The sequence below is a fragment of the Coregonus clupeaformis genome, chromosome 4 (genome assembly GCF_020615455.1).
Source record: "Coregonus clupeaformis isolate EN_2021a chromosome 4, ASM2061545v1, whole genome shotgun sequence".
In the NCBI taxonomy this organism is placed as follows: Eukaryota; Metazoa; Chordata; class Actinopteri; order Salmoniformes; family Salmonidae; genus Coregonus; species Coregonus clupeaformis.
This window is the reverse complement of record NC_059195.1, coordinates 18320156-18345390: the sequence shown is the minus strand read 5'-3', so window position 1 is coordinate 18345390 and position 25235 is coordinate 18320156. Positions and strand designations below refer to the sequence as shown.

The 25235-nt window shown below is 41.9% G+C and overlaps 1 protein-coding gene across 2 annotated transcripts in view; it reads right to left on the bottom strand.

Annotated features, from left to right (window-relative positions):
• The window catches only part of LOC121552069 (potassium voltage-gated channel subfamily H member 7), a 54111-nt gene extending 33230 nt beyond the window's left edge, over positions 1-20881 (bottom strand). The window contains exons 1-5 of one of the 2 annotated variants that reach the window (XM_041864744.2): positions 20381-20881; positions 19717-19947; positions 7956-8111; positions 2019-2474; positions 1787-1807 (exon numbers count right to left, since the gene is read on the bottom strand). In XM_041864744.2, coding sequence (XP_041720678.2) covers positions 1787-1807; positions 2019-2474; positions 7956-8111; positions 19717-19947; positions 20381-20456 — 940 coding nt within the window. In that variant the 5' untranslated portion in view covers positions 20457-20881. The remainder of the gene's footprint in view (positions 1-1786; positions 1808-2018; positions 2475-7955; positions 8112-19716; positions 19948-20380) is intronic. The other variant, XM_041864755.2, reaches the window with a different exon arrangement.
• Between the last annotated feature and the right edge of the window lie 4354 nt (positions 20882-25235).

Here is a 25235-nt window from a genome sequence, read left to right as displayed (position 1 = left end):
TCCTATGCTTCCTGGCTGATGTTTTGGTCACTTTTGAATGCTGGTGGTGCTTTCACTCTAGTGGTAGCATGAGACTGAGTCTACAACCCACACAAGTGGCTCAGGTAGTGCAGCTCATCCAGGATGGCACATCAATGCGAGCTGTGGCAAGAAGGTTTGCTGTGTCTGTCAGTATAGTGTCCAGAGCATGGAGGCGCTACCAGGAGACAGGCCAGTACATCAGGAGACGTGGAGGAGGCCGTAGGAGGGCAACAACCCAGCAGCAGGACTGCTACCTCCGCCTTTGTGCAAGGAGGAGCAGGAGGAGCACTGCCAGAGCCCTGCAAAATGACCTCCAGCAGGCCACAAATGTGCATGTGTCTGCTCAAACGGTCAGAAACAGACTCCATGAGGGTGGTATGAGGGCCCGACGTCCACAGGTGGGGGTTGTGCTTACAGCCCAACACCGTGCAGGACGTTTGGCATTTGCCAGAGAACACCAAGATTGGCAAATTCTCCACTGGCGCCCTGTGCTCTTCACAGATGAAAGCAGGTTCACACTGAGCACATGTGACAGACGTGACAGAGTCTGGAGATGCTGTGGAGAACGTTCTGCTGCCTGCAACATCCTCCAGCAAACCGGTTTGGCGGTGGGTCAGTCATGGTGTGGGGTGGCATTTCTTTGGGGGGCCGCACAGCCCTCCATGTGCTCGCCAGAGGTAGCCTGACTGCCATTAGGTACCGAGATGAGATCCTCAGACCCCTTGTGAGACCATATGCTGGTGCGGTTGGCCCTGGGTTCCTCCTAATGCAAGACAATGCTAGACCTCATGTGGCTGGAGTGTGTCAGCAGTTCCTGCAAGAGGAAGGAATTGATGCTATGGACAGGCCCGCCCGTTCCCCAGACCTGAATCCAATTGAGAACATCTGGGACATCATGTCTCGCTCCATCCACCAACGCCACGTTGCACCACAGACTGTCCAGGAGTTGGCGGATGCTTTAGTCCAGGTCTGGGAGGAGATCCCTCAGGAGACCATCCGCCACCTCATCAGGAGCATGCCCAGGTGTTGTAGGGAGGTCATACAGGCACGTGGAGGCCACACACACTACTGAGCCTCATTTTGACTTGTTTTAAGGACATTACATCAAAGTTGGATCAGCCTGTAGTGTGGTTTTCCACTTTAATTTTGAGGGTGACTCCAAATCCAGACCTCCATGAGTTGATACATTTGATTTCCATTGATAATTTTTGTGTGATTTTGATGTCAGCACATTCAACTATGTAAAGAAAAAAGTATTTAATAAGATTATTTCATTCATTCAGATCTAGGATGTGTTATTTTAGTGTTCCCTTTATTTTTTGAGCAGTGTAGTACGTGGACAGAGGTCAAAGCTGTAGCAGTTAGCCAAACATCACATATTTGATGATGGTTGGCGTTGGTGATCAGGGAAACTCATGGGAAGCAGACAGAGCATAGTGACCACTGATTCCCCCCCAAGAAAGCAAAATAGCTTTCTTTCATGCAGGTGTTGGGTTGGGTGGGGATGGCAATATTAGCACTCAGTGGAGGCAGCAGGCTTTCATTCAGGAGGTGTTGATCAATCATCTAAAGACATTTAAAATAGCTGACATGACAAAAGCACTCAACTGTCTCAGTCATAACACATTCTCAAGTGCAGCACTTCATTGAGAGTAGAATTTCAGGGAGAAATCATCATCACTCATTTTGGTCAATTGGCTTGATTGGGATACATGCTTCAAACAGTCCAATGCACGACAAGCATGGTCAGGGAACACATCGTTACCTCTGATATAGCGACCATTGTCTAAAAGCAGCGTCATAGTGGTGAGAGGAAGAGAGAAGACAGAAATAGTGTGGATGCAAATAATGCTGGCATAGATCTATAATAGTATACTATAATACACAATTCCTGAGCAAGGAGCTCTCACAGGACACAAAGATGATAATAGCTCTGTCCCCATTTGAAATCTAGGGACCACAAAGCTTTCGTTAGACATTTCATCCTCCTACTTTACCTTCACTCGCGTGTCGGTCCCTGAATATGCTCTTGGAGTTACTGAAGCCTTCTATGTCGTGGACGGAGGAGGCTCGCCTCATGCTGCTCCTGCTGATGCTGCCTCTGGAGATGGTGTGAGCCAGGCAGGTGGTGGACTGGTGCGCCTCCGTCTGGTACAGCCTGTCCCACGGGTGCTGCTTGGGTGAGGAGTGGTCCAGGGGTCCGGGTTCATGCACACTGGCCTGGGAGGACTGGTGGCTGGAGCTGATGAGGGCCCGTGTGTCGTTGGCATCGGTGGGGCTGCAGTTGTCCTCGGTCAGGGGCGACTGGAAGTTGGTCAGAGCCACTGAGTCCTCGTTCTGTTTGGGGGAGAGGGAGTCCACCATGACGGCATCTGGGTCTTCTTGTGGAAGAGACTGTTTGTTGGAGACCAGACTCAAGGCAGCCTGGCGGAATCTGAAGAATCGTCCCTTTCCTAAACAACAGAAAATGATGGACGTGTTTATTCCTGCATTAAACAATCAAATGATTAAATGATGAGAAATTATGATTTTGACTGTATAACATAAAATGTAAAAGATCTAAAGCATAGCAATAGCAACAACTCTTTAGTCAATTCAGTCACATTTTCAATGAATGCAAATGTCATTACTGTTCTTTGAGCTGGAAGGTGCACTTTCATTTCTCTGATTGTGTGGAATTCTATAATTGGATTACCTTATGTGTTCATGATCAAACAGAGAAAGCAGAAAGCAGGAGAATCGACCTCTAATCCAATGGCATTTAATGGTACGTGACTGAATAACCTTGATCGCCCCATTACCCCTCGGTGCATAGTGTGTATACTGCTGTTACGCCTGTCATAGTGTTCTTTCTTATTTGATGATTAAGAAATTAAACTTTGATAAATGGGCACTATCTATTGGCGTACGCCGCAGCGTATCATAATGTATCATATCGCGTTCAAGGTTATAAGTGGAAACACAACGTAAAATGAATCTCCTTCCTTAATTTAACTGAGATGGTGTGTCCAGTATCTCATGTGTGTCCACTGTCCAGTAAAGTCTTCAGAGTGGACACACAGGCACATATAAAAACGGTGAGGGAACTGTAGTTTGGGTTCATTAACAATAGAAGGGGTGAAAGTGAGCCCCAGGCTCACTCATAAATATGAGGCAGCCATCGTTCAGCACCCTCCTTGCATCATGTCACTGCCATCTGTTTCCATTCCCCAACCACATTTGCTTATGTTACAACCCTAATACACAATAAAGCCATCACACTCAACAGGGCCCCTGGACAGGCCACTGAAATAGCCCCTAATGGCAGAAAATCTGCAATTTTGACCTGCCTTCTTTATGGACATAGGAATAGATGCCTCAGCGTCTCTACTGTAGGTGTCACGACTTCCTCCGAAGCTGCCACCTCTCCTTGTTCGGGCAAGCTACGGCGTTCGTCGTCACCGGCCTTCTAGCCACTGCCGCTCCTCATCTCATCATTCCATTTGTTTTGTCTTGTTTATTACACACACCTGGTTCATATCCCCTCATCAGTACCTGTATAAGTGTTCCCTCTGCCCCCTTGTCTTTGTGTGTGATTGTTTATTGTGGAGGATAGTGAAGCTCGGTGGAGCTCCGTGTATTTTGTATCGCCGGGATACTTCCCTGTGTGCCTTGTATTTTCCAGTGCGCTTGTTTTGCGCACTAGAGTGTTTGACGCATTTCTGTGTAACCCTGTATTTGCGGAATACAGCCTGTTATTCTGTGATTTACCCTCCTGCGCCTGACTCCTTCAACATCACCTCATCACAGTAGGTGTATTGATTTACAATAATCTGAGATGCCAGAGGAAAGTAGAGGGCTGCTTGTTTCAGGTGAACTCCAAGTTCCAGAAGTATAAAGTTAGGGTTGCAAAGTTCTGGTAGCTTTTCCAAAATGTCATGAAATCCCAGATGGAAGATTCCCGGAATCAGCAGGAAATAAGAAGGAAATCCGGAATCCTCCAAACAGGATATTGGGGAAAGAAATGTGGGAAAGTTACCAACATTTTGCAAGCCTACATACAGTTTTTTTGTAGTAGCCTAATGGATTTATTGCTGCTTTCCTCCTCTCACTGGTTTAATCTGTATGCAAATGACATCAAGCTGTAAACCCAGCATCACCAGACAAGGCCTCCTTCACGAGCTCTGACACATGCTTTGTATGAATGCAGATAGAAGCTGTTGATTTATGAATGGTAGGGCAGGGAGCACTTGATCCTCACTGAGCCTTCTGAATTAATAATGGCTGTTTTAGTATTTTACTCCTGCTTATGTCAAAATGTACTTATGTAGAACACAGTTCCTGTGTGTTTTGTAGAAATGTCAAAGGAACAGGATATAGAAGCAATACAGAAGCAAGAAGACAGGGAATTAAATTTAGAATATGCTTTTAGTTTCATCCCCACTACTGTACAGTATTTATTTCCATTGGGAAGAAAGAGAGAGCATGTGGTACTCTTTCTCTATTATACCACTAAGCCTTCTAGGCGTCATTTGCTCTAAACACATTCATTTTCCATTTCATACAGCAGCTATTAATCCGTCGCAATAACTCTGTATGAAATTAGAATTAAATGGTTCAAAGAGGAAGAAAAGCTCTTGGTTGCACCCAGTGAATTTAGCTGACAATTAAGTCCTAAATTCAAATAATGTATTGTATTTTATGTGAATCTATACCACCGTCATTTCCTTATAAATAGCATTGAGGAAAGATTCATTTTCATACGGTCCAACGCATCACTTTTCCTGGTAATTTTTTACTTCTATTTGCTCAGGTCTTGATGGCATCTTGAAAATGCTGAGAAGGGGGTTCTGTGTGCAGACTGTGAAGAAGGGATTATTCTCTCCTTTGCTCGTACTATTGTGCTAGTTGCTATGATACCTGGAGACAGTATGCATAGGCTCATAATTAGTTCCCCATTGCCCCCAAAATCACTTTGCAAGGAAAGCATATTTATATGAGGCCAATAACAGCAAGCCTATGCATAAAATGGATAAAGCACTGGTCATAAGTGTGCTTGTGGTGAGGAATCTGCTGATCGATCACACCAGATGCTTATCTGTCCCTTCCTTCTGTGGCGTTTGTTCCCCTCAGTGAAGACCTTTAGCATGAAAGCAAGCAATCAGCTCTGATCAGTGGCGTTATGAACACACACACACACACTAACACACACACAGATGATGCACACACAGATGACACCCACAACACGCACACGACACACACAGAGGACACGCACACAACCCCCACCGCCTTGGGTGCAGTGCAGTGTTCAGGATTCATGCTGAACGTGCGGATGGCTCTGCCTTGCTCAGTGAGAGGAGATGCTCGGCACCTCCAAATCAGGAGCAAGCAGAGATGTCTTGTTGACATTTACACCCTCTGACACACAGCAGTGGAGAAGATGGTAAAGAGACACGGCCCCCAGTTCAAATACCACTGCTTTGTTCTCATCTAAAAATAAGCACAGCTGAAGCAAAATAAAGAGATGCCAATATTCCACAATGACAGAGGCCAAATAAATTGTGGAATAAAAAAGGCCATGCAAAAGCTCTCCCGCCGGTAAAAAGGCATCTGTATCCATTCATCCTATGGAAGCAGCTGATATATATATATATATATATATATATATATATACAGTGGGGAGAACAAGTCAGATAGATAGATAGAAAAACAGCCCATTATCTATTAGGTTCAGATTTCTATTCAGTTGACTTGTGAAGAGAAACACAATCTAGTGATCTGTCTTTCAGATGTTAAAGTAACTGTCCGGTGAACATCACTTTTAAAAGTTAATATTCTGTTAACTCATACCCAAATCATGTTGTTGACTCGTCCTATACTCATATTTGTGACCAAACCATAAATTGGTGAAAACACTTTAAAAACAAACACCTCAAACTTGTATCTCAAACAGACTGTTTAAAAAATGATTGCTATTTCCGACATCGAACATGATGTAATGTTGGCTCATTGGCTGAGCTGGCCAATCAGCAGTGTACTCGCATGAATATTTTTTATGAGCGATATATATGCCCACAACATTCAGACACATAAAAGCTTATTTTTAACATACAGTACCAGTCAAAACTTTGGACACACCTACTCATTCAAGTGTTTTTCTTTATGTTTACCATTTTCTACATTGTAGAATAATAGTGAAGACATCAAAATTATGAAATAACACATATGGAATCATGTAACCAAAAAAGTGTTAGACAAATCTAAAATATATTTTAGATTTTAGATTCTTCAAAGTAGCCCCCCTTTGCCTTGATGACAGCTTTGCACACTCTTGGCATTCTCTCAACCAGCTTCATGAGGTAGTCACCTGGAATGCATTTCAATTAACAGGTGTGTCTTGTTAAAAGTTAATTTGTGGAATTTCTTTCCTGCTTAATGCGTTTCAGCCAATCAATTGTGTTGTGACAAGGTAGGGGTGGTATACAGAAGATAGCCCTATTTGGTAAAATATCAAGTCCATATTATGGCAAGAACAGATCAAATAAGCATACAGAAACGACAGTCCATCATTACTTTAAGACATGAAGGTCAGTCAATACGGAACATTTCAAGAACTTTGAACGTTTCTTCAAGTGCAGTCGCAAAAACCATCAAGCGCTATGATGAAACTGGCTCTCATGAGGACCACCACAGAAAAGGAAGACCCAGAGTTACCTCTGCTGCAGAGGATAAATTCATTAGAGTTACCAGCCTCAGATTGCTGCCCAAATAAATGCTTCACAGAGTTCAAGTAACAGACACATCTCAACATCAACTGTTCAGAGGAGGCTGCGTAAATCAGGCCTTCATGGTGAAGGAAAAGCAGCCAACAAGTGCTCAGCATATGTGGGAACTCGTTCAAGACTGTTGGAAAAGCATTCAGGTGAAGCTGGTTGAGAGAATGCCAAGAGTGTGCAAAGCTGTCATCAAGGCAACGGGTGGCTACTTTGAAGAATCTAAAATATTAAATATATTTTGATTTGTTTAACACTTTTTTGGTTACTACATGATTCCATATGTGTTATTTAATAGTTTTGATGTCTTCACTATCATTCTACAAAAGCTGAAGGACATAGGCACATCCAGGTACTTTCCGCAGGTGCTGGAGTTGTAGGCAAATTCATGAAAAACAGAAAGGAAAACGCTGCACAATGCTGCTCATCCTCCCAGGTGATATTTATTTATAACAACGTTTCGACCCTTAGGTCTTCATCAGGCATCCATATCCCAGTTGGGGGTGGAAGGTCCTATATATAGGAGCAGTACTCAGTTCCTAAAACAGGAGGTAAGAAATGTATAACATAGGTTCAATGTAGAAAATAGTAATAATAACGAAAAACCCTTGAATGAGTAGGTGTGTCCAAACTTTTGACTGGCACTGTACATAATTACAAATTTTTTTTAAGAAAACTATTTCACTCATATTGTTATTAATTATAGGTCATATGTCATAAAATCTGGAAACACTGGACAGTTTCTTTAAGCTACATTTGTTCCAGGAATTTGGATTTGAATCTCTCTGATTTGCTTAATTAGCCTCTTGCAGATGTAGATGAGGATAGCATGAATAATCACAATTAGTAGAATCCATATGTGCAATTGCCCTTCTATTGAAGAGGAGTGTGTCTTTGGGAACTGGAAGGAAGGCACTTCTATTAGTGGACTGGAAAGTCAGTTAGGACTTCCAATGGGATGAGCTTCCTCTGATCTAGCTGCAGTCTTACATCATTACATAGGCTGTGTCCTAAATGGAACCCTATTCCCTATATAGTGCACTACTTTTGACCAGGGTCAAATGTAGTGAATTATATAGGAAATAGGGTGCCATTTGGGATGAAACATTACATTTCAGTACAAAACAAAGGTAATACCACATTACCAGCAGACATATACAGGGCAGGAATCTGGATACTCACTGGAATCAGTTCTTTCCGGGGATGAGTGATTCAGCTTCTCTGTCGAGTCGCTGCTTCCTTCCTCAAGTACGTAATCAAAGTTTAGAATGAACAACATCACTACGCCTTCCTCGTTCTTCACCGGGATTATGTGAGTGTAGCACTGGAAGTCCGTCCCTGTAAGAAATAATAAACCTGTCATGTCTAAAAGCTAATGCACCTCATCTTCTCCTTCCATAGTTGAGCTCCACTACAGTATAACTTCTAACCCATTCTAAGATGGATGCCTGCTACTGTACCTGAGAAGGCTCCTTTTTAATAATAATATAATGTTGAGAGTTGGATTTTTTCTAAAGCTTCCGAGGAGAGAAAAAAGTGTCCTGCAAAAAATTACTTCAACACCTAGACGGCAATACTTAGAGGGATGATTATTATTCCAATTATTATTTTTCCACTAGCAATATTGATATTGTAATGTCATGTTGCTAACACCTCTCTTAGTGCTAAGTGTTCATCATGAATTCCCTAGCTTTATGATAGTAAGGCAGTTTGCTGATTTGACATGGACACAGACTGGTCAAGAGAGCACCTTATAGCGTGCTTTTATGTGATAAAAGGCCCAGAGGTAAAACATGGTCATGTTGCCCTCAGCCCATCCTGGCTACAGCACACAGGCCAGAGCTTCACATTGCACACATAGAATGTGCCCAAATGGTACCCTATTCCCTTTATAGTGCACTACTTTTGACTAGGGTTCATAGGGCTCTGGTAAAAAGCAGTGCACTATACAGGGAAAAGGGTATAATTTACAATGCACACATAAGACTGACAGGACTATGCTTGGAACAGAGTCAACTCTCAGGGTTTGTAGTGGGTCATACCAGACCCACTACTGCTGAGCTGCCTCCTCAAGTGCAGGAAAAATCCACTATCAAGACCTTGGCTGCGTCCCCGGTCAAAAGTAGTGCACTAGGGAATAGGCTGCCATTTGAGACAAAGTCCCTTTCTTATGCCCATAAGGTGGCAATATCTGGAATGCACTGACTGGATTATAGAAGGATCAGTACCTTGGGTTGAATTTCTCCAGGCAGAATGGAGCAAGAAAAACAACCGACCCCCACCCAGTGAATGTGTGTTTTATGGAAACTTAAACAGTTAGGCTACAATATAGTATATGCAAAACATTGAATGCAACATTTAATCAAAGCTTAATAATCTCAGCACCAAATCAGTGTTACATTAGGTAATGGTCATACTAAATATTTTGTACATGACAGCAAATGTTGCCTGTTTGAATCTTTCAAATGTCACGCAAACCCCTAAAAACGATCAGAATATCCACACCAGAACTTAGTAGGGTTTTAACAGATTGCAAATGATTTCAGCACTGCTGGAGACACTACATCAAAACAACAACAATCTGCCAGTCTGAATGCTTCACATGCTATAGCTGAGACTTGCTGTAATAATAAAGGAAGAAAAAGTTGACAACGCCATCAGCACCTTTTTAAGTGAAACTGACTGTGCTCTTCCAGTTAGCTCAACTCGGCTGAATTCTGTGTCAATTAGTTATAACACATATGCTAAAGCTGCACTACAACCTAATTACCAACAATAATGATGATACAGGAAAAATGGGTTTCGATTCCTTAGGGTCCTCCAATCTATTTAGAGCCGGTGCAATATGTTAGGCCAGCTTCCCCGAGGCCTCGGTAGTGCATCAATGTCAGGAAAATTGTGTTGCTCACTTATTTCAAAGGATACCAAACAAGCTTCTCAGAAAGGCATCGTATACAGAAATACAGTGGGGAAAAAAAGTATTTAGTCAGCCACCAATTGTGCAAGTTCTCCCACTTAAAAAGATGAGAGAGGCCTGTAATTTTCATCATAGGTACACGTCAACTATGACAGACAAAATTAGAAAAAAAAATCCAGAAAATCACATTGTAGGATTTTTAATGAATTTATTTGCAAATTATGGTGGAAAATAAGTATTTGGTCAATAACAAAAGTTTCTCAATACTTTGTTATATACCCTTTGTTGGCAATGACACAGGTCAAACGTTTTCTGTATGTCTTCACAAGGTTTTCACACACTGTTGCTGGTATTTTGGCCCATTCCTCCATGCAGATCTCCTCTAGAGCAGTGATGTTTTGGGGCTGTCGCTGGGCAACACGGACTTTCAACTCCCTCCAAAGATTTTCTATGGGGTTGAGATCTGGAGACCGGCTAGGCCACTCCAGGACCTTGAAATGCTTCTTACGAAGCCACTCCTTCGTTGCCCGGGAGGTGTGTTTGGGATCATTGTCATGCTGAAAGACCCAGCCACGTTTCATCTTCAATGCCCTTGCTGATGGAAGGAGGTTTTCACTCAAAATCTCACGATACATGGCCCCATTCATTCTTTCCTTTACACGGATCAGTCGTCCTGGTCCCTTTGCAGAAAAACAGCCCCAAAGCATGTTGTTTACACCCCCATGCTTCACAGTAGGTATGGTGTTCTTTGGATGCAACTCAGCATTCATTGTCCTCCAAACACGACGAGTTGAGTTTTTACCAAAAAGTTATATTTTGGTTTCATCTGACCATATGACATTCTCCCAATCCTCTTCTAGATCATCCAAATGCACTCTAGCAAACTTCAGACGGGCCTGGGCATGTACTGGCTTAAGCAGGGGGACACATCTGGCACTGCAGGATTTGAGTCCCTGGCGGCGTAGTGTGTTACTGATGGTAGGCTTTGTTACTTTGGTCCCAGCTCTCTGCAGGTCATTCACTAGGTCCCCCCGTGTGGTTCTGGGATTTTTGCTCACCGTTCTTGTGATCATTTTGACCCCACGGGGTGAGATCTTGCATGGAGCCCCAGATCGAGGGAGGTTATCAGTGGTCTTGTATGTCTTCCATTTCCTAATAATTGCTCCCACAGTTGATTTCTTCAAACCAAGCTGCTTACCTATTGCAGATTCAGTCTTCCCAGCCTGGTGCAGGTCTACAATTTTGTTTCTGGTGTCCTTTGACAGCGCTTTGGTCTTGGCCATAGTGGAGTTTGGAGTGTGACTGTTTGAGGTTGTGGACAGGTGTCTTTTATACTGATAACAAGTTCAAACAGGTGCCATTAATACAGGTAATGAGTGGAGGACAGAGGAGCCTCTTAAAGAAGAAGTTACAGGTCTGTGAGAGCCAGAATTCTTGCTTGTTTGTAGGTGACCAAATACTTATTTTCCACCATAATTTGCAAATGAATTCATTACAAATCCGACAATGTGATTTTCTGGAATTTTTTTCCTCAATTTGTCTGTCATAGTTGACGTGTACCTATGATGAAAATTACAGGCCTCTCTCATCTTTTTAAGTGGGAGAACTTGCACAATTGGTGGCTGACTAAATACTTTTTTTCCCCACTGTAAATACTGAAATGTTAAGGGTCCTTCCATATAAACAAGTATAAACTATGTATGTTTGTGCGGCTATATAATTTGAATAAGAGGCATTCCTTCAAAAGAAAGGAAGACCAAGGCACTCTTCATATAATTAATTAAAATGCCTTTGTTTGTATTGCATGTTCAATGGAAACAAAGAGTAAAAACTGATGCATTTCGGCTGCATGGCCTTCGTCAGGGAGTACAAAGATATGATAATGCAATATCCTCTTTTGAACAGCTTCTTCTAATCAACCCTGATTTGAAGAGGGAGTGGTTGCAGAATTCATTGGACAACACCTAGTAAGCAATACTATACACATTAAAAAGTGAAATACTGTAGATACTGTATGTTATCAAAATGCAAATCAAGGTTAGAAGCATCAGAACCCCTAGAAAAGTAGTTCTAACCTTGAATATGACTGGGCAAGGTGGTAGGAATAGGAGAGCCATCTATTTTATAGTACACTACATCACAGCAAACATGGACCACTGCAGTTCTTATCGCAAAGAAAATAATTTCATAAGCGCACATTGTCATCAGAAAATGGAGGGCCAGGAGGTTGAGGGTGGTCTCCTGATGCCTATATACATGGTTTAAAAATTAATACAGCCTTGCCACTGATGATGTCGATTTATCTGGTGGCTAAATCTGTCATTAGATCAACTGTTGATTTTCCAGCCCTAATCTCCTAGTGCAGCCTCCATAACCCTATATCTCCCACTGCATTATAATGCCATCGGCATTATCATTGAATTGTAAAAAGCAGGTTCAGACTAATTCAGAGTCATGCAGAGTAGAAGCATCACTTCTAGACAGAAATAAAACCTTTCATCAATGGGACTCCATTTCTCCCAGAGTCTCGCTGCCCTCATAAAACAAGCCACACATCTGCTGCTCTTCTAGGTAGAACACCTGATGTGCAATAATAAGCAATACGCACAAAATATCAAAAGATGCCCATCCGTCCCTATGCAAATGTGTCTCTCCCCGTCTACCAGCCAGGCTAGCAGAGGACACATTACCAGTGTTCACAGTAATCTCCTCAGAGCTGGATCTCACATCCACACTGCCAGTCACATTCATTAGCAGTAGGCTGTCTGTCTGATTAAATATAACAAACCTCTGTTGGACTGCATTTACACGTCAGACTTTAATAGGATGCCTCCATGCATCAGCAGCCCCCATGGAATGACCATTCTTCACAACAATATTTTATTTCCAAAACTGTGAATAACATTTACATTTTTATTGGATTTTTATTTTTACATTTAGCAGACACTCTTATCCAGAGCGACTTAAAGTCAGTGCATTCAACTTAAAATAGCTAGGTAAGTCAACCACATATCACAATTATTGTAATTGTGGGGTATTGGTAATAAGTGTAGCACCTTCATCTGGTATGGGTTATAACAAAGTCTGGTGTACAAAACTCCTCACTCATCTCCTCTGATATCAATACTGCTCGTCATTGCTTTTAATCATTAATCATTCATCGATTTTAGTTAACTGCATTTAGGATTCCCCACAATTACATGATGGAAATTACCCCTATTCATATTCTTAGACATCTATCTCAGCAATAAATTATTCAGTGTATACACGGATCTTGTATCTGTTAGTTGGCATACATGAATGTTTCACATTGCGTCATGTTTTAGATCTGTGGAAACTAGCTACTGTGTGAGCAGAGTAAAGAAAATGCAGCAGGAAAGAGGAGACCCATTTGGACCCAAGAGGGGGCCAGTATGATTCAGCGGAAGCATGTTTGGGAATTGATTTAACTTACCAGATGGGAAAACAATACCCTGCTAAAAGGCTGAGCTATTTGGGTCCCTATTTGGGTGCCTCCTCCCCCGCTGAAAGTCACCTCTACTCAGGTGTATGTTAGCCAACATCCTCCTTTTACCTCCACTGGGGCGATGAATGGCAGAATCCGAATCATCATTTTAGATATTTATGATGTTCTGATGATACATCCAGCCTAGTCATGTGATCTCAAGATGATTCTATCATATTATAAGATGGTTTAACGTTACAATGTTAACATACACACAAATGCACAAACACATGCTTACTCCAATCATTTCCTACTCCTGGTTTCATGTGGTCAGGAGACTATTCACATCCTTTCATTGTCATTAGGAAGGATTGTTATGGCAGACAGACTCTGGTGTGTTGATTGAATAGAGAATTCCCCAGTTCATTCCCTCTGCCAGGACACGGATCAAATCAGACTACGTGCATGATTGTGGAAAGCTGCCAGAATAAACAGTGTTGCGTACAGTATGTGCACCTCTCAGGTTGGTGGTAAATCACACTAAAAAGCACTGAGAAATGTGCAATAAGAGCATTTAGTGGTGCATTTGACCTATGGTTTAAGATGTGTTATTCAGTGCTATACATATCCTAAATGAGTGTGTCATTAGTTGTGTACAGGGTTGTATTCACTAGGCACCAAATGGAAAACAACGGACTGAAACGGGGAGGGACTAACTGAACTTGTCCAATAAGAAAGATGGTGTGCACTAACGAATACGACCGAGTTAACACCTGTGAGTTGTAGATCATTTGCAGGCAGGTTGGGTAATGATAATTGAAAGTGGTAGGTTCAGGAGAATCCAAGGTCTAATAGTGTACATTAGTGTCTCTACCAGTGATTGGATGTCTATCATCAATTCCAGTTGGTGGGTTCAAGTTTCACTTCAAGTGTCACCCTAGCAGCCCCTTCACCCCCTAAGGTGCTCTCTCAGCCCCCCAGCATGATCACTGTCTTCAGACTCGCAGAAGGTCAAATGAGATTTCCAGCGCTTTTACCTTGGTCCCATTGAATGTCAGATTCCAGGCCACAGAGGAATGCAGATCTTAGTGATATTGTGACCTTTAAGGATAATACACCTGTCATGGAAAAATATTTTATCAAGCTGACTATGAATGCATAAGCTCAGTGGGCAAAGCAATTGTGTAATTTATAAGATGCACAGATATTAGGTTTAGGAAAATAATGTTGTAACTGAACGATTTGATAGTCTTATAATTTCAAATTTTCCCAAAAGTCTGCAAAGAGACAAAGCTGATAAGGGAAATGTATTCTTAATTTACTCTATATTCAATGTGTTGACAATAGTAAGTGAAGTCTTCAGATATATCTGAATTACTGTTACTTTGCATACTGTACACATGATGACCGTACATCACATTGCAAACTATCATTTTCCTTTCAACGCTTTTCAAGTATGGATAAAAATAGATATTATTCCTTACCAATGACTGCACAAGGTCAATGTCTTGCCAGTCAAGTAGAAGTATTGTGCCTGTGTGAATACATAGATACAGTGCTGTATTGATATCCGTTCCCATTTCAAGATGATGGACATTTCATTAGATTCTATTTCCACCATCAATAATTGAAAATATGGCTGCTAATCAAGCCATTATTGATTGCTAAAGGTCTACAGCTGTGTGATGCTCTTAGTCTTGAAATACTTCTCTGTACAGAAGCATTCTTACGAGAAAGAGAAGTCTACAATTATTTTTAAAGGGGTTAGGACAGTTAGTAATGAGCAGTGCTTCCCATCTCTTTTTTTTTTTACATATGATCTTCAGTGCTCACTCATACTATTTAGGATGTTTATGGGTACATTATATTAATGAAAACAACATTGATATAGGCACACATTTTTGTTATTTTGTTCAGCAGACTTGTCTTAAGGTTAAATGGGGTTGCTAGTGCAATGAGGGAGAAACATTCCCATATTAAAGACATTTAACACTGATCTTCATTTTCTATGCTTGCTATGAATCACAACATTTAGAGAGAAAAACAGCAGTTCCAGATGGAGCAGGCTATACATGAGTCATGACACTCTCCATAGTTATCGTGCTAATACAATGTGACATGGTTGTTGCAGGGCTGTGTTGCGGAGGCCATACACAACCGCACTGGGGCATAGCCAATCAAGAGGGGAATATGTAAGGGGAGGGAAGGCATACTAACCCTTTGTTTGGAGTCTGTTGGCCATGTGGCCATATCTCGCCTGTGTTAGACAGCCCTAAGCTAGTCATCATGGCCTACTTTCATCTTTAATCAGTGTCCTCCAAGTCATCAAGATGAACACCAATTTCAAGTGCATCTTACTGTATGTGTTTTGCTAGCTAGCCAGCTAGCTGATAGTTGTCATCTAATGGGCTGAAATAGCTAATTACTGGCAAAAGCTAATTGGAAGTAAACCAGATGGTTTGGTGGCCGTTGGATTGGATTCAACAGGGTCCCCCATGAAATGGAGATATGAATTCATATGTGGATATGTAGGGCGACTGGCCGAGGCGTGTGTTCGTGATGTGCTGTCCAATACTCCATCTGCTACCAATTCAGTGTTAATTAGCTTTTTGTCAGATAATAATTACAGAGAGCCTGTCTAGAACAGCATTTATATCTTTGGAGAATAAACCAGGCTCATTTTATTGAAGACTTCTACAAAATCTACTAATCTAATTAAAACCTGATATGTTTTAATTTCATCCAATCATTAACTAATAAACATCTGACCTTGGCAAACACTAAATGTGTTTTGCGACATACTGGGAGTAACCAAAGAGGCTAAGATAAAAAAAAAATGCATGCACCTATTTTTGAGCGCAGCCATCCAGGTCTCCCGCAGCAGCCAACTGTGGGTTCCCTGTGTCCCCCCCTGAAGGGTCGTCTCCCTCCTCCCCATCACCCTGCAGCGGGGGGAGACGGCCCTTCAGCTCCTCAAAGGGGAGTCACCTTTGAAACCCTGCACCCACGCATACCTCAGCTGCACGGCTAGCTATGCTGGGGCTGTTATGTATTTAACTTCAGCATGCTGCTCAGTGTCAGCTTCCTTTTGTTCTCACTCATTCAGTTCCAAAGTATTATTACACCCCTCAGAATAGGATCGTTTTACAAAGCCCAGCAAAGGAAGGTATTTATCTCATTGATTAGGAATCTTCTTTGAGAGGGAAGACGTGATTATGGATTTATCTCCTCTCGCAACCATTTACTGTTCAACACCGAGATGAAAGATGATGTCCCTGTGGCGACTGTTTTGGCTGTGTATCTCACTGTGGTCTTAATTGTCCTTCTGCTTTATTTCGAAGCATACACATAAGCAGCTTAACATTTCAGCTTTTTGCAGGGCAAAGAGCTAGAGATGTGTTGCTGATGATGTCATCACCGGGCTTTCTCAAACACTGACAGTGCATTTCAAGATCCCCCCACAGTGGGAACATGACACAGTATGAAAACCCAATTGGAGATGCTTATATTAAGCATGACTATTCCCATCTACAGTTTTATACTAACATGTCTGCATGACTATGATTCATTTGATAGTATCGTGCTCCTGTAGTCAGTGAGAGGGAGAGAGCACCTAAGGTTTAACACCATCGAGTTGTGAGTCATGATTTAATATTGGTCAGACCCACACTTCCTACTACTTGCCGTGACACTATCGCCTATTCATCCTAATGCTCAACTATTTCTCTATGCTGTCAACACTGTCTCTAATGTCATTTACACTAGGTGAAATGTGATAGGCTTTAGCAAAATGCTTTAGCAAAATGCTTTAGCAAAATGGGGTCAAAGGAGAAGACGACAAACAACTTGCGTCGATAGGCCCATTGCTCTCAAGGATGTCATGAATCTTGCATTTGTGTCCCCATCTATGGGAGCCTGTGGATTGTGTCCTTCCATAGCCCTGTAATGCATTTACGCTGTAAGCTGCTCACTCCCAGTCACTGCAGTGTCATCGCTGACATCTTTATTCATGAGCTCTGCGGCTCACTCTAGACTCCTCGGAGGAGTATTAAGAGTCCTGTCTTGAGGCACAGGAGGGAGGGAGGGAGGGAGGGAGAGAGAGAAAGTGTAATGATTAAGTTTGAATGTGTTGTATGGCTTTTACTCTGCTCCCATTCCTTATTAACCATGATTGACACATTGAGTTTATACAGAACTACACAGGGACTAAAGTGACTTTAAAACCCTGCTCTTCAGAGATGGTACATGTTCAAAGAGTCCTCCTCACCACTGGCTCCCTAGAGTACTTTGTGTAATTGTCTTTCTCCAGGATTCTAAAACAATCTATTCGACTTACTCGAGGAGCATCTGGCTCTGATTTCCACGTGATTAGCAGAAATGTCTAGGCTGACGACTGCTGCTGCTGGAAGAAAACAAATGGAACTATTGGAAGTTTTCGGTGAATCTACAGTCATGTACACAGTATAGTGAACAGCAGACAATAAGTTGGGTTCAACGTTCTTTATTGCCGTGAACCGGGGGAACAAAAAATACAACCTGCCTTCCTGTCATCATATACTATCCCTGCATTGACTTTGAGGGGTGAATTATACTGACCAAAACTGCCTGAAAATGGCAGGAGGTGGCATTACATTTGTAGATTTATGTCATTGAGCAGCAACTTCATTTTAATTCACTGCAACTTTACAGAGGGCGGCAGTACTGCTGCCTGCACTGACTATGGTTCATATCATGTCTAGAGTCAAGCTAAAAAAGAACTCCACCCATATGGAGATAGTGGCCCAAGAAAATGGAACCCAAAGAGGACTGAAGGTCCTCACGAGAACAGTCAAACAAGGATAGACTAGATAATAACAACATCTGCTTTTGGATTACATCTAGAGGAGTCAAGGACCTTATGCTTGAATAACAATGCCTCATAGACATAATGTACAGTACAGTTAGAATGAGACCTGGTGTCACCCCTCACAGGGATAAGCTCAGTATGGCAACTCACATGTCCTTTTCCTGCTCAGTTCATATGGTCAGGAAAAGCCATAGAATAAGGAATTAGAATAGGATCTCTATGGGAAAAACTCTGAACTGACAGTTAGATCTAATTTGCGTTGGAAAGAAATTGAGAGGAAAACAGAAAAGCCCACCTTTTTGAAGCTGGGCCGCATCCCAAATGGTGCCCTATTTGCTATATAGTGCACTAATTTTGACCACAGCCTATAGGGCTCTGGTCAAAAGTAGTGCACTATGTAGGGAATATGGTACTATTTGGAATGTAGCCCTGGTTCCACTCTGATGATGGTACATTGATTACTAGATGAATTATTTTGTTCAGACTCTCATAGATTTCTCTATAAGGGTTGTGGCTGGGCATGGCCCATCTCTCCACTGTTGAGAGATTTTATAGGACGGCATGCAAATACTGCAGTCATTCATTGATTTATTTTCATTGTGAAACAAGACTACATTGATTCGCTGTTAGCTATTCGTATCCCCATTAAAATAGTCTGGAACAGCCTTGGAGGAAGGCAGGTGAGTCGCAGTATACTGTGCTCTAGAGTGAACTGAGACAGCACTTTCCTTTCCTCTGTCAGTCACAGACAACACACTACTCCCTATTGTGTCATGGCAGCTGACCAAGCCCCATTGACCTTGTCAGAGTCAAGATCCACTCTCTCTACTGCATGTATCTTAGTCACAGTAGGACTAAGAGAAGGTACAAACTACCATATTGCCACTGCCAGTCTCTACTATACATAAAATACATTGGAAATTGATAATATGCTGGTTCATGCTCCTAGATGCTGTATATTGCTATAATACCTCTCCAATGCCAAGGTCTTTAATAAATTGGAATGTTCAGTCTTCTGGTATTGTCTGCCAAGCCACTGATTACACCTCCATTATGCAATGGCATTTTTTTTTTTTATCAAGCCAGAGATCATTGTCAAAGGTTATCTTGCTTCCTCGCTTAGAGTATAATAACATTTGCTGAAACTCTCTCACATCATACCTCATCAAAACAATGATATCCATAATGGTTTAAGACCAAAATTGTTATTGATGGTAGCTAAATACAATATTTTCAAAAAGTAGCATAGTTCAGTAAATGCAAAGGAAGATCCACATTCTACATAGATAGGAAATATGGATATTGATAGTCATTTCCTATAAATGTTGTTTGCTCCGTCCACATGAATAGCAACATTTATTGCACAGGTCAATGGAGACATTTTCTTAATGGAAAGAAAGGCTCTCATTACTTCTCGCTGTCAAGTGCACTGTCAAAACGGTATAACCTCATCTCTACTGTGTTCACCGATTCTCTCTAGTAGGATATCAGCACATATAACCAAAACAAGTCTACATCCCAAATGGCACCCTATTCCCTTTTATAGTGCACTAGAACCCAAAGGGCTCTAGTCAATAGTCGTGCACTACATAGAGAATAGAGTGCCATTTGGGACTCAAATATTGAGGTGGACGTCTTGTGGCGAGACTGTAGCTTATGATTTCTCAGAGACAGCATGTCACACCTAGTGTATAACAACACCTCTCTGTTGCTGGCCCGGTTGACACTGACTCACCATCTTTGCGATGATATGTGATTTCCACCTTGAGCTCCTCTGAGCCCATCAGAGCCTGGGCCACCTGGCTGATGGCATGTGTGTCAGTGTGCTCGCCGTGGAGGAATTCACAGGTGCACGGCTTCTGCATAACGTCCGATCTGGAGTAGCCGGTCATCTCACAGAAGCCATCATTACAGTAGATGATTGCACAGTTCTGCACCCGGGCATTGGCTATGACAAATTTCCTATCTGCAAGAAAAAGGAGAAAAAAAACACAATGCTATCAAACCAATTGGGATGTAGTCTCTAGATTGGAGGTTTATGAACATTTTAAGAGTATTTGTAAATTGAAGACAGTCCAGTATTTGATATAATTAATACAAAGGTGGTATAATTTGAGAAGTTGTCAAATAGCACTTGATTTCTGAGAACAGACTTAGACTAGAGCATAACATAATACATTCTTGACACTGCTTGATGTGTTACTCTAACGCATTCTTAAAATTAACAAATCCATTCTTAAATGGATAAATATGCATGTTGATTCATAAGATCAAACAGCTTTAAAAATGTAACTTTATGCCAACTCTATACCCACAAACAGACTAATAAAACACAAGCGCCACAATGCCAAGAACAACACTTTAGATTAACACGAGGATACCAGGGATGGTATACTTACTCTGTCCCTCGAATTTCCGTATTATTATTCCAAGAAATGTATTTTGTGGCGCAACATGACCTCTTCGTACAGGCATGATTATTCCGTGCTCTTGTGTAAAGGCGCTTTCGCAATGAAACCCTGAAGTTACTGTTGTTGCCTCTTGATGATATTTCCTTTGTCACAAATCATTCTCGGCGCACTCACCTTGCACTTTAAATGACCTTTCCCAAATTCACTAGAGTACACTTCAGCCAGCATGCACACCAGCGCATTTGAATGACTCCTTGCGGATACGTACGGAATCGGGGAGGATTGCTGCTTGGGTCAGATATAGTTTGTAAACCATTTCTAGTTGAAGATGGATGCGATCTTGACGTCCTCTGTGGCGATGTGGTGGACGAGAATAGAGGACAGGGGCTGATATGCCAGGGGGAGTCACGTTACCACCCTAGGGGCTTAATGCACAGCGCTGCCACCTCGGGTAAGGTTAATTTGCTGTGCTGAGAAACTACATAATCAGTCAAGCAATCTCGACCTGTACATACAGTATGTCGTGTTCAGTGCGTAGGAAATATGTGCGCTATGAGTTGCATCTTTTGTCCTTGCTATCTGTGATCCTTGGGACGTCGTCCCCGCCCAATTTTGAAGTTGAAATGTCAGACGGTTAGGGTTAGGGTAAGAGTAGGGTTTAGGGTAGGGACGTCCTAAGGATCCCAGATAGCACGAACCTTACATCTTTGAGGCACGTGGTTTTTATTTACGTATAGTATATACGTTATATCATCCATGGACAGGATAGGCTATATATTCATGAAAAAGGCTTTGCTCAGTGAGTTCATAAGTACAAAAATAATTAATCCACAACGAGAAATGAAAGATGTACTTTATTCATAGTATTTGTTATGCCATTACTGGGCAGCTTGAGCTTTACCATTTCGAAATGATAACATGAAAGCGTTCCGTAACAGCTTGTGAGAAGCCTATGCTGTTATAGCACACGAAGACTTGTCCATGGTGCTGAAGTTTCAGACGCTAGATTTCCTTATAAAATACTCTTTAGCACTGTTTTTGGCATTTTTTTATTTGCATTGTTCTGTCTTATTGTGTAGAAAAACAATTCAAATGTACTCAATGGGTGTTATATTTGAACTCATGAAATCCATAAATGCCCAATCGACAGCTCTGCTAATCTTTGTATAAAAAAAAAATGCAAATGTATGCAGAATGAAAAGCCCTTCTTACTGTCCTGCAACATCTGTCCATGTATTTCAGTAGGAGCGCACCACCCATCTTCTCCAACAAACAATACATTCAATAGATGGCATGTGTACTGCACTGTCCCCTCCTTTTTTTTTATGTCTCCTTTCATTATAAGCTTTTACTTGTGGAGTGTAAAATCTTGCATCATATTTTGTCTTCCAGCATTCTTTTTAGAGGACTATTTTAATCTCATTCTGATATGTATATCAGAGTATTTGAACTGCATGCAAATACACAATATAGCACATACAAGACATCTACAGGTAACTGAAAAAATAAACGAGTGGCACAAAGTATATTGAAAGCAGGTGCTTCCACACAGGTGTGAATCCTGAGTTATTTAAGCAATTAACATCCCATCATGCTTAGGGTCATGTATAGAAATGCTGGGCAGGCCATTATTTTGGCTACTATGGCTATGTCCCCTATGGGATGACAATGCCCCCATCCACAGGGCACTGGATGGTTTGATGAGCATGAAAAATATGTAAACCAAATGCCATGGCCGTCTCAGTAACCAGTCAACCCAATTGAACACTTATGGGAGATTCTGGAGCGGCGTCTGAGACAGCGTTTTCCACCACCATCAACAAAACACCAAATGATGGAATTCCTTGTCGAAGAATGGCATTTCATCCCTCCAATAGAGTTCCAGACACTTGTATAATATATGCAAAGGTGCATTGAAGCTGTTCTGGCAGTTACCTGTATATTATCTTGTAAAAGATATGCAGCTGCAGACACTATTAGTTATTGTAATGCTAAAGGTCACATTAACAGCTGAGCACTACTTTTTCCAAAGACCAGTAAAAGGCACAGCTTCGTTGTGAAACTTAGTTTTCCAGGCGTTTTTTTATTTAATCCGTGACAGTTCTTCACAAGTCTCAATTAAGCCATATTTAGACCCAGAGTGAATGTGTGTGTTTTTTTAGCTTTGACCTGATGTGTTGTGATCTCTGCAAGGCGTGGTGGTGCCAATGTGGCTAAGCAGAGCTGTTGGTGTGGCTTACAGGAAAACACAGCCTTCCTCTAGCTTTAAGGCTTTATCTGTGGGCTTTTATTCAATCACAGTTGCATTAAGGGAATTGCGAGGCCTCACCCATTATTCATTCTACAGTTACAGCAGTTACACTGGGACCCTGCAGATATGTACCAGGCCTGGTCATCATTCACCCAAAATCAAGTTATGGGTTATAAAAATAATAAAAAGAATCATGGCATGTGTTTTGATGTCGTCCGTACTGTTGTACAATTAAAGCTGAATTTGTTATGTTGAAACGGATTCTTAGAACAGTGCAAGACACTACAAAATAACTTGTATTTACTCTAGAGATGGTGCCAGAATATGGCTAATGCACATATCCGAGTCGATTTAAAGTGCATTCGGAAAGTATTCAGACCCCTTGACTTTAACCACATTTTGTTACATTACAGCCTTATTCTAAAATGGATAAAATAATTTTTTCCCCTCATCAATCTACACACAATAACCCATAATGACCAAGCAAAAACAGGTTTTTAGAATTTTTGCAAATGTATTAAAAATAAAAAACAGATACCTTATTTACATAAGTATTCAGACCCTTTGCTATAAGACTTGAAATTGAGCTCAGGTGCATCCTGTTTCCATTGATCATCCTTGAGATGTTTCTACAACTTGATTTTAGTCCACCTGTGGTAAATAAAATTGATTTGGATATGATTTGGAAAGGCACACAATGGTCTATATAAGGTCCCACAGTTGACAGTGCATGTCAGAGCAAAAACCAAGCCATGAGGTTGAAGGAATTGTCCGTAGAGCTCAGAGACAGGATTGTGTCGAGGCACAGATCTGGGGAAGGGTACCAAAAAATGTCTTCAGCATTGAAGGTCCCCAAGAACACAGTGGCCTCCATCATTCTTAAATGGAAGAAGTTTGGAACCACCAAGACTCTTCCTAGAGCTGGCCGCCCGGCCAAACTGACCAATCGGGGGAGAAGGGCCTCGGTCAGGGAGGTGACCAAGAACCCGATGCTCACTCTGACAGAGCTCCAGAGTTCCTCTGTGGAGATGGGAGAACCTTCCAGAAGGACAACCATCACTGCAGCACTCCACCAATCAGGCCTTTATGGTAGAGTGGCCAAACGGAAGACACTCCTCAGTAAAAGGCACATGACAGCCCGCTTGGAGTTTGCCAAAAGGCACCTAACGGACTCTGACCATGAGAAACAAGATTCTCTGGTCTGTTGAAACCAAGATTGAACTCTTTGGCTTGAAGGCCAAGCGTCACGTCTGGAGGAAACCTGGCACCATCCCTACGGTGAAGCATGGTGAATGCAGCATCATGCTGTGGGGATGTTTTTCAGCAGCAGGGACTGGGAGACTAGTCAGGATCGAGGGAAAGATGAATGGAGCAAAGTACAGAGAGATGAAAACCTGCTCCAGAGTGCTCAGGACCTCAGACTGGGGCGAATTTTCACCTTCCAACAGGACACAGCCAAGACAACACAGGAGTGGCTTCGGGACAAGTTTCTGAATGTCCTTGAGTGGCCCAGCCAAAGACTGGACTTGAACCCAATCTAACATATCTGGAGAGACCTGAAAAAAGCTGTGCAGCGACTCTCCCCAACAAACCTGACAGAGCTTGAGAGGATCTGCCGAGAAAAATGGGAGAAACTCCCCAATTACAGGTGTGCCAAGCTTGTAGCATCATACCCAAGAAGACTCAAGGCTGTAATCGCTACCAAAGGTGCTTCAACAAAGTACTGAGTAAAGGGTCTGAATACTTATGTAAATGTAATTTATACGTTTTTTATTTTAATAAATTAGCAAACATTTCTAAAAACCTGTTTTTGCTTTGTCATTACAGGCTATTGTGTGTCGATTGATGAGGATGTATTTATTTTAATCCATTTTAGAATAAGGCTGTAACATACAATTTTGGGAAAAAGTCAAGGGGTCTGAATAATTTCCGAATGCCCTGTATGTGATCAAATATGCTGAGTGTTCATGGCAGATGAGAACCGACGGGTGGGTGAGGGGTGATATTTACTGATCTCGTTTGAGTGTTCCACACAAGGCGAACAGTCTCCCACCGAGGCACTAGTGCCCTTGGGTATGGACATTACAGATGCTCCAATCTGGCTCCTCATCTCTCAGCAGTCAGCATCCTGAGTGTGAAAGACTGGAAATAGCTCCAGCAGCGCCAGCTATTTGTATGATGGCTGGCACTCACTTTGGTTGCAAACCATGACATGGTGAAGGCACCTACATACCAGCAGTGGTTTGATGTCTCTAATGGCTGCAGGTTACTGAAGTCCTGATTAGATGTACACTACCGTTCAAAGGTTTGGGGTCACTTAGAAATGTCCTTGTTTTCGAAAGAAAAACAATTTTTTTGTCCATTAAAATAACATCAAATTGATCAGAAATACAGTGTAGACATTGTTAATGTTGTAAATGGCTATTGTAGCTGGAAACGGCTGATTTTTAATGGAATATCTACATAGCCGTACAGAGGCCCATTATCAGCAACCATCAGTCCTGTGTTCCAATGGCACGTTGTGTTTGCTAATCCAAGTTTATCATTTTAGAAGGCTAATTGATCATTAGAAAACCCTTTTGCAATTATGTT